Consider the following 12,584-nt stretch of genomic DNA (forward strand, 5'->3'; position numbering starts at 1 on the left):
ACCATTAGATCAATCATGTTATCCCATGAGCATTACATAATATCAAATTAGAATAGTGATAGGTTTACTATTCTCTTACTATCCATTTAGTACTTAAGAGTGTATTTAGAGTTTTTTATTTTTTTTTGTCATCTTCTTTTAAGTATTTTTTTAACATCCTTAATCATTAAGAAAAAATTAAAAAATATATATATAATTTTATTAATAATCATTTATTTAACCATTAAGTAAAATAAAAAAATTAAAAGAAAATTAATATAAAAAAATAATAAATAGATAGGATGGTAGCAACATCAAATTATGTAGAAGGCTAGAAGAAGGAGATTGTCACAAACATTATTTTATTCCCTACTTTATTTATACAACACAAAACATGGCAGGCAAATCGTACGTCCTTAAATATATATATTATTTTTTATATATATTAGAATCATCTCTGCATCACACGCGCTATGCTCCTCCAGCGTCCTCATCCTTCTTTTGCGAGTGTCTATCACAAAATAAGCCAATCACGCATCAGAACCTTTTGTCATCAGCACTACCTTGAATAACACCAGCACTACCTTGGATAGGGATGCTTACCCTTGAGCCCTGGCCCAGCGCGACAGCTGATAGAGCTGCACAGTCTCGTTTGCGGCATGGCATACAAGAAGATAGTAGTTCCTTGGCCGTACCATGTATGCAAATCTCATGAACAATGCTGAATACACACACATTACTGCAACACCAATGATCACAAGTTGTGATTCAGAGGTCACATAACACAGGCTAGATAAAGAAATGATACAGAAGTCACGAGCCTAAAACATATTGAAAACCTGTTGTCATATTGCCAGAAATCAACTCTGGGGGTTTCTTCGAATCTGCAAGTGCCTGTCAGATCAACGACTATAATGTTAATCTCAAAATAGCTTTCATGATCCGGTCAAATGTTTAACTAAATTTATATCCAACAGTTTAAAAGATTTCAGTATCGATATTAGGCCTTTAACAATTTCTATCATCGTAGGAACTACGTCATGAGTTCGAATATAAAAGGGCGACCTAAGAGCTGCCATAGAGTGTGTCGCAATCGACATTGGATTTGAAAACATGGTGGAATATTATGATCCTAAAAGTTAAAGGTTTAACAAAATTAGTATCCAACAGATTTAAAGTTTTTAGATCAATGGATAGGCCAGTTGAAGTTGGTATGCATTAGTTTGACATCAATCATGAACAGTTGAAGTTTGTATGCATTGGATTGGCATAGTAAAAGTACTGAAAGCATACTGCGATGGGAATGCTCCAGTTCACAAGAGGTCCCCAAAAGTGAGTTGTTTTAGGACCAATCGGACTGTTCCAAAAAGTGTGGAGGATTCCCATTATGTAAGCTTGGACAACTTGCAGATCTGCATATGACAAGAAGTCAACGTTGTAAATGAAAAAATCCCAAGCATGTACGATAACCTTATTTTGACTCTGAGGAATCCAATAATATTAAAGACAAGCTTCTCCAACCGTTCTGAAAAATTCAGTAAGATCACATGCAACTGCTTGACCGAATTTTGACACCATAGATCAATCGACTAGAAAAATTCAGGTAATCAGTTTAAAAAATCGGATGTTTTGTGGTTTTTTTTGGGTCTGTCTTGATCAAATCTGATGTAAAATTGCAAGTGAACCAACACAAGCAAACATCTCAAAGAAGAGCGCAAGCTTATCAAACATAATAATAAGAAAAAAAACAGGCTTTTCATTATGTATATTACATGCTCATTTTCAATGGTAGAGAGACCATGAGCATCCATGAATCTTAAAACAATACGAGAAGTGAAACCTCTAATTACCAGATGGAAGCTGCAGATTCTGAGCTCAGGCTATCATGGAAAATCTAACATGATCTGCAGAAATGAGAGCTGCAGTGCAGTGAATCAGATGAAGAAGAAATTTCCCAACAGATTGTAAGCCAAGGAAAAACTCAGGGGCTGTAGTTCTCTTCAAGTCAAAACGCCTGTCCAGTAAACCATCAATATATGATTTGTTTTATTTGGTAGAAGACTGAATTCATCCCCGCTTCACACGCTTCAACTCTTTCTGTTATCCCTTCGACTAGGCTACAATAGCGGCACCTCGGATATGTCTGAAATACAACTAATCTTCCACGTAGATATATATATTTTTTTGCAATCAATGAAAATGATCTCTTTTGGCTTGTGCTTTGAATGTTTTCTACAGGTAACTTGCGCTTCATAACTTCCTTTACTTTACTGATGTAGCCTTTCTAATAATGAAAGATGGTGTTTTTTGCTCCTATTATTATAGTACTATTGGTCAGTGCCTTGTCTTTTGCTTTCCCACTTTTGCTCAACAAGACAAGGTCAAATTACACCGCAAATTCAAGTCTGTTATCGATGAGGCAAGGTCAGATTAGCCTTTCAAATGTATTCTTATCAAGGGAATAAATAATTATTAGAGGATGCTTTTCACTCGCACGTCTCTCCGCCAATCAGCTCTACTGCAATATAAAGCACCTTCAGCATATGGAAAATGACAAAATCTGGGGACAAGAAATGTCCTATTATGACACAAAACAGATGCATATAAGCCTAGAGCGATCGTGAAGGGGTACTTCATGTGGGCTTTGATGGACTTGATTGAAATTGGGCCGGGTTTGCATCATTTGATTTGGGCTTGGTTACATGGATTCCCTAAGAAGTCGAATGCAATTATGAGATGCACAAGTACCGTACAGTCGCTTTAAAAAAAAATAATGTCTACTATTAAAAAATTATTATTTTTTCATATAGATCCCATATTTATCCACTTTTTTCAAAGTGATTACATGACACTTACACACTAACGACTGCAACTATCATTTCTCTAATAATAAGGATTTTTTTTTATGTCAAATTTCACTGATATGAAATATCATCAGAGCTCTGTCCTGTATTTATTGAATAAAAAGCTACTCATACGAGCCACATTTACCTGCATAAATAGACACGATGATGGATTTACATAGGAGACTCTTTTGCATTAAACTGAACCTTAATTTTTTGATTAGCATATTCTGTACAAAGGAGACTACACGTCAAAATTACTCATCTAACATGCTAGATTATTATATATTTTATAATCCTATTCCTATGCAATGAATAGACAGATACTGGGGGTGCTTTCATGGACCATCGGCTCCATAAGTTTGGTCCCATTTCGGGAGTCTCCAGACCTGAATGTCACCATGAGCATTATCCTGTTTCACATCCACATACCCTGTAGTTCTCAACACCTGCAAAGTTGTTTTACATACACCACTATTAGATTTTGGATCGCGTTGTATTTCCCCCGACTTTGTTAAGTTTTAAGATTAAATTAATGAGGGAAGGCCGGCATAAGTTTGTGTGTAGAATGATAAAGAGTAGCTGATAGAAACATATCACACACACCACTATTAGATTTTGGATCATGTTTCCCCAACTTTGTTGTGTTTAAGGTAAGTTTCTGTGTTTAATGATAAAAAAAAAAATAGATGATTCAATATAAATATTTTCTTCCTTTAACCCTAGGGGAGAGGAGAAAGTGGGAGGGGGGGCGGGTTGAGGGCAAGGAATTTTTTACCCGAAAACTAGAGCATATCATTATTGGTCAGTGGAGAGAGAGATGAATTTGAGGTAGGAAAGTTACTGACAAATAATTGAAAATAGGATATTAGCAATAGAACAGCAGTTCATTGCTGGCAAAGCCTTGAAGATCAGCAAGGAATTGAAACTCGTGTAAAACATACCAGCATCTCATAGAATAGCCTTGCACTTTCTTTCTTGGTTCTTCCTTCTAGAACCTGTGACAAGCTCACAATCTCCTCCTCTCTTCCCTTCTTTCCAATAAAGAAATTTTTGTACAAGTACCTTGCTGCTATTCTGTTTTTCAAACCAAATTTTACAAGGAACTATTGAAAGCTGATAGTCACCAAGAGATAAAATTGAAGCACAATCCACCTTACCTGGTTCTGCCTGACCATCCATCTACAGTAGAAATAATCCTCGTGAGATTGAAACAGTAATTAAGACAAGAAATAAAAAATAGCCCAAGAACTAAAACAATGTTAAAATAATGAAATAAATTTGGGATAGTTCTTACAGAGTTCCGTGTTATCTGCTCCACATGAATGTATCTCCTGAGACAAACAAACCAACAATCAATCAGTTATCAAACGAGAATATTCAATTCCAAATATAGATATTGCCAACTTCAAGGAAACCAAATTGTTGCATAGGTCGATTTGGGACCTCTAGCCTTAGTAGGGTGCAAACTTATCAAATTCAACTAATAAATAAATAAATTATTGTTTTGTCTTTTCTAATTTTAAGGGTACCCCATAATGATCTCACTTTACCTCATTCATCAAACTGAGATCTAGTTCTTGATCCTTGCTTGGAGGTGGCTCTTTCTCTACATTTCTGAATGAACTACAAGGTCTTAATCTCCCTGAGTTAACATTGTTGGCATTATCTGGGCTTTCAAATGATCTTATCAATGCCGAGCACTTGACAGGAGTTTTTGGAGCAATAGCAATTTGCTCTGATCTGCCAACATAAAAAGATTCTGCAACTTTATCTGATCCACCCACAGTAGGAGATTCTTGTATATAAAACTTCTCAGGATTGTTCATGGTTTCAGCAGATTCTAGAATCTTCAGCTTCTTTGTGTAAAAGAGAGATCTAAGCTCCGATGAAATACCTGGAGATACATGTTGATGAGTAAAAGATAGTACAGCAATTGAACCACAGAAAATAATGATGGCAAACTTACAAGGCATCAAAGGCTCTAAGAAACCCTGGGGGAGACTGAAAATTCGAGAAGCTTTCCACACAGCTAGACCATTATGAGCAGTTTTCTTTCGTTTAGAAACTAAGTCACTTGCATCGTGAATGCTCTGCCTAAGGACCCTGCAAAGTTTACCATGACAAAACACGCATTTGAAATCTTATGTGCAAATTGATGAAGCTCCTAATCACAATGATGGTTCCCACTATTTCTTCTTTTCCATTTAAAAGAAAAAACCATAGCAAAACAAACCAAAATACCAAGATGAAGACCTAAGCTTGCTCGAGCTAGGTAAAAAGCTTAATTCTGGAATCTCCAATCATTTTCATGCTTTGTAATGCTTGAAATTAATTATGATGGTGGGCTTCATATAAAACTTCTAAAAAAATAAAGTCCATATCAGATACTCATAACAGAAATTATTTTGCGCCTGAAATGATGATGCAGCCGCTTGATGTACGTTCACACATACAAGGCTTCCCATCTTATTTTCAAGCTTTAACAGTTGATATGTATATATATAGAAGTACACACACACGCACATATAAAAGTTGGTGAGGAGAAAGATTTTAAGGTCAACTCAGCTCATCTCAATCATTCCTTATATATACAAGAATACTAGCATGATGTCAAAGACAAATAAATGAACAGTGAATAAAAAACAGCTATTTCATGATATCGAAAACAGCAGAGTTTGGGCATTGGATCATCCATAATGTAGCTCTTGAGAAGGTCATAAATTAATAGCCATTGTTAGGAAAAAAATGCTGGAAGTAGACAATTATCCATGGACAATACTGAATTATCTCATATGAATACAAATTGAGTTAAACAGGAGATAGCAGGACTTACTTATTAGGCAACACAATGGTCTCATCAATTAAACATTTTCTTTTCCTTGAAATTCGAGCTCGCTCTCTTGTAAGTGGTGTAAGAATAAACTCTGGTGTGGAAGTGCCTGTGTTGAGGGAAGAATTGTGGAATTAGGACAAACTTCTAAAGGACCACAATGTTTTAAAAATGTACAATTGCAAGTACTAAAACACGTAAAATAGGAAATCTCTGACTGTCTGACTAAGCAATAGCATCTTTGCATTCTGATTTTAAAGTTACAATAAAAACTATTTTGGGTACTTCTCACCTGATGCACCTGGGAACTTGGATTGAGGGGTCCCATCAAGCATAATAGACAGTGGACGCTCTTCTGTATTAACAGGACTTTTTTTGTTTTCTGATGATACCAGATTTGGGATCTCTATTACCTCCGAATCATTATGGTGCCCTTCATTAAATTGTCTAACAAGTTTTGGATGTTCCACCTTGGCCCCACAAAACATATCATAGTCCATCCATTCTTCTTGAGAGAATTTATCAACTCGAAGCTTCTCCATGCTTGTTCCTGAGTTGCTCAGATCATGTGTTTTCCTAATAACCTGGTGAATTTGGTTTTCTTGAGCTAATACTAGAACTTTTATCTGCTCTCCATCAATTCGATGATCTTCACCGGATAGATTAATCTGTTCTAGAGGCTCTCCATCAGTCCCAGACAACGTCTCAGGGTTCATGCATCCTTCTTTAGAAAACCTAAAGTCTTGATTCTTCCCCATGCTTGCTTCTGCAGGTGTTTTCTCTTCTGACTGTGCCATTGCTGGAGCCTTTGTCTTTTCCCCATTAGTTTGGTGAACTTCTTCACCAAATGGTGTAAAAGGGTCCATAGGTTCTTCCTCAACCTCATAAAACATTTCAAGGTCGACACATTCTGCTTGAGAGAACCTTCTGCCTTGAAGACTCTCTGTGTGTTCTTCCATGCAGGTTAGATAATGTGATGTGCTTACTTCCATATCAATCTCCATAGTACCAGAAGACAGAACACTGCAACAGGAATTACTTCATATATATATATATATATATATATATATAGAGAGAGAGAGAGAGAGAGAGAGAGAACATGGCAATAAATATATACGGCAAGAAATCTTATAACACTAGAGCTGCTCTTACATATAAATATGACACAAAATTCATGAGAAAGAACAAAGGGATGGGGTATGTTTTACATACTTGTCAGCAAAAGTGTAATCAGTGGAGCAAGTACTGTGAAAGACAGAAATCTCCCCATAAGGATACTGCAAAACCATAAAAGCTAGCATTTTAAGTACATATCTCTTAAGAAGATATCAAAGTCACCATACCTCCTTATAGGTCATTACAAATTTAGGGTTTAAATATTGAACTTGACATTCATTTTTTTTCTGGTTATAAAAAAAAAAAAAAAAGTATTAAAATTGTTTTACAAGGCCTGAGACTGTGTGATTTTTTTACCTAAAAACCTGTTCAATCTATGGGTTTCCACCCATTCTGATTCTGGGTCCTCATAAGAGTACCATGCGAATCGGATGCAAATTATTCAGGTTCAGAAAGGACAAGACACATGCAACATGTCTTTCGGACTTTCTGTATGTGATGCATAAGTGATGTTATCATATCATAGTGGTTAATGGTTTGAGAACTACTTCAAACACAAAGGGATTATACAAAAATAAACCCACAAATTAGTGTGGCTTCATGGGATCAGTTAGACCTACTTTATAATAAAAGTAAATTTACAATCTGATGTATCACATCAAGCCACATCAGTTTGTGGGTGTATTTTTGTGTAATCACTTTGTGGCTAAAGTATTTTCCTAATGGTTTTATTATTCCTCTCATTTACATACCCATGGGCATATACTTATACTATGCCTTTCAAACTAAGGACCACTGTAACATTTATGGCAAAACATGAATATGTGGCATACCTTGTGTAAAGAGTACTGCCCTATTCCCTTTTTTTTCCACGCACCATCTGTTCCACATCATAACAAATTATACAAACAACACAAGCAAATTAAGTAAGAAATATCTGAAAATTTTAAGCAAATTTAGAACCTTTGAGTGTGATCTCCTCATGTGGCACCACATTGCCTCTGGGAAGTAAGAAAAACAAACACGTTAAAATTTACTTAAAAACAAAGGCAAATAGCCTCAACCGCTCAATTTTCTTTTTCTAATCAACAAGAACCTTACCCACTGACATCATCAAGAATCCCTAGATCAAACGCATCAAGTTCAAACCTTTCTGGTAGAGTAATAGAGGAATAAGGTGCAGACAAGGTTTCTACATGTGCACTATCTTTTGTACTAAGCACAAAGTCGTTGATTTTTATTAGCACCTGATGGCAGTCATCAAACAAGTATTCAACTTTTTTTGAGTAAATTCTCACAACACCAAGAAGAAGGTATGCCAGCACTCTATATGCGACGACATCCAGCTCATCTTGCAAAATTTTATCTGCATGAAGCAAAAGGAGGATATAATTGGATAGGACACTCAAAAATTCAAAGTTAGCACATACAGCTGACAATAACCACATTTCCAAAACAAAGAGTGAGACTGCGTTTAAGATGAAGTGTAAGGAAATTTGACAAATAATTTTGTACACCAATGGTCTCCCATGAATCAGACTTAGGCCTGGCTTGAATACAATAAGTATTTCATCTCATAACTATAATTTTCCCAAATTTCTATACAAAATATAATAAACAATTGAACTTTTTCAAATCCCAAAACAATAATAATATTAAAAAATAATATTCTAATAATATTTTATTCAACTTTCATCACAACTCATCTCATATCAACTTACTATCCAAACGGCACCTCAAGCTTCAGAATTTGATAAACCGGCACACTCCACAACAAAATGACAACTACAACATCTAAAGCTAAGCAGACACTTAGTGCATGTTTGGGATTGGGGTGAAAAATATAACTTATAGCTTAAATAATAAATTCTACTATTAAAAAGTTATTTACTATTTAATAACCATATGTTTAAAACACTTTCAAACATGTTATATTTGTTTGGAAATAAATTAAAAAATTACTTTTTGAGGTAGAAATGATGATCATTTGATATTTTAAAGATTATGACCATATCTTTAAAAAGTTTGAAAGTTGTAATTATCTGAAAATTGTATAAGTATTTTCGACCATTGACAGTCTTTTAAAATTTGAACTACATTCCGGATTATTCGGAAAAGCGCGTTTGAGGAAAGGCATCAAAATTATGTTTTTCCTCAAACGTATTTTTTAGCTTATTTGAGATTAAAAAATACTTCAATATGTAGCACCCAAATAACCTAATTTTTCCATTTAAGAGCTTTTAATACTATTTAAGCATTTTTAAAAACTCCTAGCGCAACCTCAAACAGGCTCTTAGTTGCATGAACCATGTGATAAAAGTTAAAAACATAGCTAAAGGAAGTAGATGTCTAACTACCCAACTTATGCAACCCTAGTTGATGCTATATTTATCCCAAATTCAACTAATGCTGGTTACCTTCACCGTTGCTGTTCTACATTGTTACAGTATCACCTCTAAAAGCGTCATCATACGACCATAAATATAATCTTTTGCACCCATTTGCCCCAAAAACAGGACATAAGAACTGAACAAAAAACCCTAAGGGAAATTTTATAAATTTTGTAAATTTTCAATTAAAGTATTACGATAAAAAAGAACGTGGGAAAAAACTCATGACAAAAGTTGCTGTCCATCTCAGGTGCGGTTTAGATAGTGAGATGAGATGAGATGGTTTTATATGAAAGTTAAAAGTTAAATAAAATATTGTTAAAATATTATTTTTTAATATTATTATTGTTTTGGTATTTAAAAAAATTGAATTTTTTATTATATTTTGTGTAGTAATTTAAGAAAATTATAATAATGAGATGGGATGAAATACTTTCACTATCCAAACGGGCCAATCTTCCTGGCCAAATTAGCAAGCCAGTGAATGCTAACTACTTACACTTCTCTGCCACTCCAAAACATATCCGCGGATTATAAGGCCAGCAACGATACAGAAAGGAACACGGCTAGCTATTTTTAATTGTAGTGACCAAGGAACATAAGCTTGAACTAGGTCACAAAATGGTAGAAATTCGTAGAAAGACCAAAACGTAAAAGATAAAATATAGTTTTTAGAGAATCCCCAAGATGTGTGTTAGTTAATTTGGCCACTTTTTATATATCCACGTGAGAGAGAAAAAAAAATAACTATTTGCAAGCAATTTTCACATATTACTTAGAAGCACCCAGACGAACCCAAAATCCGAGGAGGAGGAAGAAAACTCTGTTGTCTCCTCACCACATCCACATTCAAGTTCAAATACAACAAGCAATATATAGAACCGCAAAAGAAAATGAGTGGAGTAACAAAAAAGCATAAAACGGAAGCAATAAAAAAATTGAATATGGCTGTAATTTCTCTTTCTGTTCCCCAAACGGCAAACCCAACATGAAAAAAGAGCATACTTGGAAGTATATAGAAAAGGTGAAGAGAAAAGAAGACGAACCAACAGAGGAGGGGATGTCAGTCTCGGTGACCTGAGCTTTCTTCAGCTTTTTGAAGAAGTAAGCAGCAACCCATATGGCGCCTAACGGTCCTTTTCCGGAAAGAAGGCACTGCGAGTAAAACATCTTCCTCTCCTCTGTCTCTCCCTTCGGTTCCGACTCTGTAATTCAAAATATAGAGGAAAATGCTCCTGTTCTGCTAAGAACGAAGATGGGAAGGGGGTGGTTTTAAGAAAGAAACGGTCGAGTCGAGTCGAAGAGTGCTCAGCAATCCTTACATACCAAAAAAAAAACAAAATTTAAGAAATAATTGTAAAAGGATATTTATGACTTTTTATTCTCCAACCTTTTGTGAAATGAAGGAAAATGAATTTTCACTAATTTTTTTTTTTAAAATTCTCATTACTCAAAGGATACTCATTAATATTTATTCTTTTACCTTTTGTGAAATGACGAATAAATGACAATAATGACCTTTCCAGCACCAATTACACAACATAATGTATAATAAATTGGCATAATTCTGTCAAAATATTTAATTATATTGTCAAGCTATTAAAAGTATTACAATCTTTTTTATCTTTTCCAAGTATATTATTTGGTAGAAAAAAATTGAATGGTTTCGATTAAAAGACAAGTTAAGGCGGATTGAAATGATTTGTAAATAATAAAATAAAAATTAAATTATTTATTATATTTTACGTAAAAATTTAAAAAAATTATTTTATAATTTAAAAAAATTAAATTATTTATTATATTTTATATAAAAAATTGATAAAATTATAATGATGAGATGAAATGAATTAAAATAGATTAAAGTGAATTTGAATAGAGCTAAATGACACGAGATAATGAAAACTTTGTTTTCGAGCGAAAATAGGGGGGGGGGGGGGGGGGGATTGGTCAAAAGATAAGAGCTAAATTAGTAAAATTAAAAATTTCGTATAAATATGGGAAAAGCTTTTAAGATTAACCGACATTAAAATCAAATGACAGCTTTGGAAGTCGGGTCATTGGTTTTGAAACTATGAATAGTTGGAGCTGTCGCTCCGTGCAGTGTGCGCAGAAAATGACGGTCGAGTTTACCGAATGAGTTTTATCCCTATCTATCTAATCTTAGTAGGAGTAAAATATGAGTCTTGTGTACTGCCCAGGCGGCAAGCAACGTGTCAACCGCCAGCTATCCGTGAAGAGTAATGATATACCACAATATATTATATAATAATATTATAAAATGAAAATATTTTTAAAAATATTATTTTTATAAGATATTTTATAAAATATTTTTATTTAAAATATAATTGTATAAAATATTATGAAAAATATTACGTATAAATTAAGTAAAAATATTAATCCCAGGTATAATGTATTAATTAAAGGCGGTAAGACCGGCCATATGCATAATGGCAAAGTAGGCAGGCGGTATAACCGACCATATGCATGAGGAAATAAAAATTAAAGAAAAGAGATATGAAATAAACTTCTTCATTAAAAATATAATACTTACAAGGAGACTAATTCTCAAAGGAGTTGGGAGCTGAAGACATAAGGGAAGGACGATTGAAGATTTACAGAGAGAGGAGGACAGGACTAAGGAGGACAGGACTTGGACTGGAGAGGTTTGGGCGAGAGAGGAAGGGATCAGATTAGAATTCTGAATGCCCTTCTTGCCTCGTGAACCCCTTTATATAGACACTAAAACAGTAACTTTAATAATACATAAACAGTATTATCCGACGCTAAAGACAAACACAGTACCGGCCGACATTAAAGACAAGAACAGTGTCGGCCGACGCTAAAAACAAACATAGTACAGAACACGTAATCTAGTACAGAATTATTTGTCGCTTTGCTGGGCAATAATCTGTCGCGAATAACTTTTTAGAGAGATACTATCTGCATGTCATGCTGATTAATCAGATAATAATTTTTTGGAGTTACAAATTCTGAGGATCAAAATTTGCTAATTCCAGTTCAAACGGGTCTTGAGAATCCATCAGTTGTACCGGATGGTAAGGTGAATAATTTTGAGAAGGAGATGCAGCTTGGTTGCCTTGAGATTGAGAGGCCTGTTGGGAAGGAGAGGCCTGATGAGCTGGTGATAATGCGAGTTGCTGTGGTGGAGTTAATCTGGATTGTGCTTCTTCTTCATCGTCACTGTCTGATATTTGTGACATTACTTCAGCTAATTTTTTCAAATCTTTTTTGTTTGTAATGGATGCCAATTGTGCTTGAAATCTGCTTCGCTGGACTAGGACTTCCGGAGCTTTGGTAACTTTTGAAAACATCTTCAGTACATGATCATAATTGTATTTTTCCCACCATTTGATGGAAACTTGACGGGCTAGGAACATAATGGTTTTGAGAGAGGGATGAGGT

General features: G+C 34.7%; 2 protein-coding genes across 4 annotated transcripts; both read right to left on the reverse strand.

Annotated features, from left to right (window-relative positions):
* Positions 1–258: 258 nt before the first annotated feature.
* On the reverse strand, positions 259–2,130 carry LOC121248471 (mitochondrial pyruvate carrier 1-like). 3 transcript variants are annotated; one of them, XM_041146945.1, is made up of 5 exons: positions 1,830–2,129; positions 1,273–1,391; positions 819–873; positions 583–718; positions 259–490 (listed from the first exon to the last, which is right to left on the reverse strand). In XM_041146945.1, exons 2-5 carry the CDS (start codon positions 1,363–1,365, stop codon positions 451–453), a joined length of 324 nt encoding a protein of 107 aa, XP_041002879.1. In that variant the 5' UTR covers positions 1,366–1,391; positions 1,830–2,129; the 3' UTR covers positions 259–450. The 3 variants fall into 3 exon arrangements, with proteins under 3 accessions (XP_041002879.1, XP_041002878.1, XP_041002880.1); XM_041146944.1 differs by having other exon boundaries at positions 1,820–2,127; XM_041146946.1 differs by lacking the exon at positions 259–490 and having other exon boundaries at positions 579–718; positions 1,820–2,130.
* Positions 2,131–2,991: 861 nt separating this feature from the next.
* Positions 2,992–10,571, reverse strand: LOC121250965 (sister chromatid cohesion 1 protein 2). The gene is made up of 13 exons (XM_041150234.1): positions 10,208–10,571; positions 7,873–8,137; positions 7,735–7,772; positions 7,605–7,651; positions 6,868–6,932; positions 5,948–6,678; positions 5,659–5,764; positions 4,792–4,928; positions 4,376–4,719; positions 4,120–4,156; positions 3,983–4,004; positions 3,767–3,899; positions 2,992–3,271 (listed from the first exon to the last, which is right to left on the reverse strand). Exons 1-13 carry the CDS (start codon positions 10,329–10,331, stop codon positions 3,161–3,163), a joined length of 2,160 nt encoding a protein of 719 aa, XP_041006168.1. The 5' UTR covers positions 10,332–10,571; the 3' UTR covers positions 2,992–3,160.
* Positions 10,572–12,584: the final 2,013 nt, after the last annotated feature.

Source organism: Juglans microcarpa x Juglans regia, chromosome 2D, assembly GCF_004785595.1.
Source record: "Juglans microcarpa x Juglans regia isolate MS1-56 chromosome 2D, Jm3101_v1.0, whole genome shotgun sequence".
NCBI classification, from domain to species: domain Eukaryota; kingdom Viridiplantae; phylum Streptophyta; class Magnoliopsida; order Fagales; family Juglandaceae; genus Juglans; species Juglans microcarpa x Juglans regia.

Bases quoted from the DNA above. Each gene is read 5' to 3' on its own strand.
- LOC121250965 (XM_041150234.1), bottom strand. From the start codon at position 10,331: ATGTTTTACTCGCAGTGCCTTCTTTCCGGAAAAGGACCGTTAGGCGCC. The intron at 7,773-7,872 runs GTAAGGTTCTTG...CTTACTTCCCAG, and splicing joins ATTCTTGATGATGTCAGTGG to AGGCAATGTGGTGCCACATG. The intron at 6,933-7,604 runs GTATGCCACATA...ATGGTTTTGCAG, and splicing joins GGCAGTACTCTTTACACAAG to TATCCTTATGGGGAGATTTC.
- LOC121248471 (XM_041146945.1), bottom strand. From the start codon at position 1,365: ATGGGAATCCTCCACACTTTTTGGAACAGTCCGATTGGTCCTAAAACA. The intron at 874-1,272 runs GTATGCTTTCAG...TTGATCTGACAG, and splicing joins ACTGGAGCATTCCCATCGCA to GCACTTGCAGATTCGAAGAA. The intron at 719-818 runs GTTTTCAATATG...TTGGTGTTGCAG, and splicing joins TTCTGGCAATATGACAACAG to TAATGTGTGTGTATTCAGCA.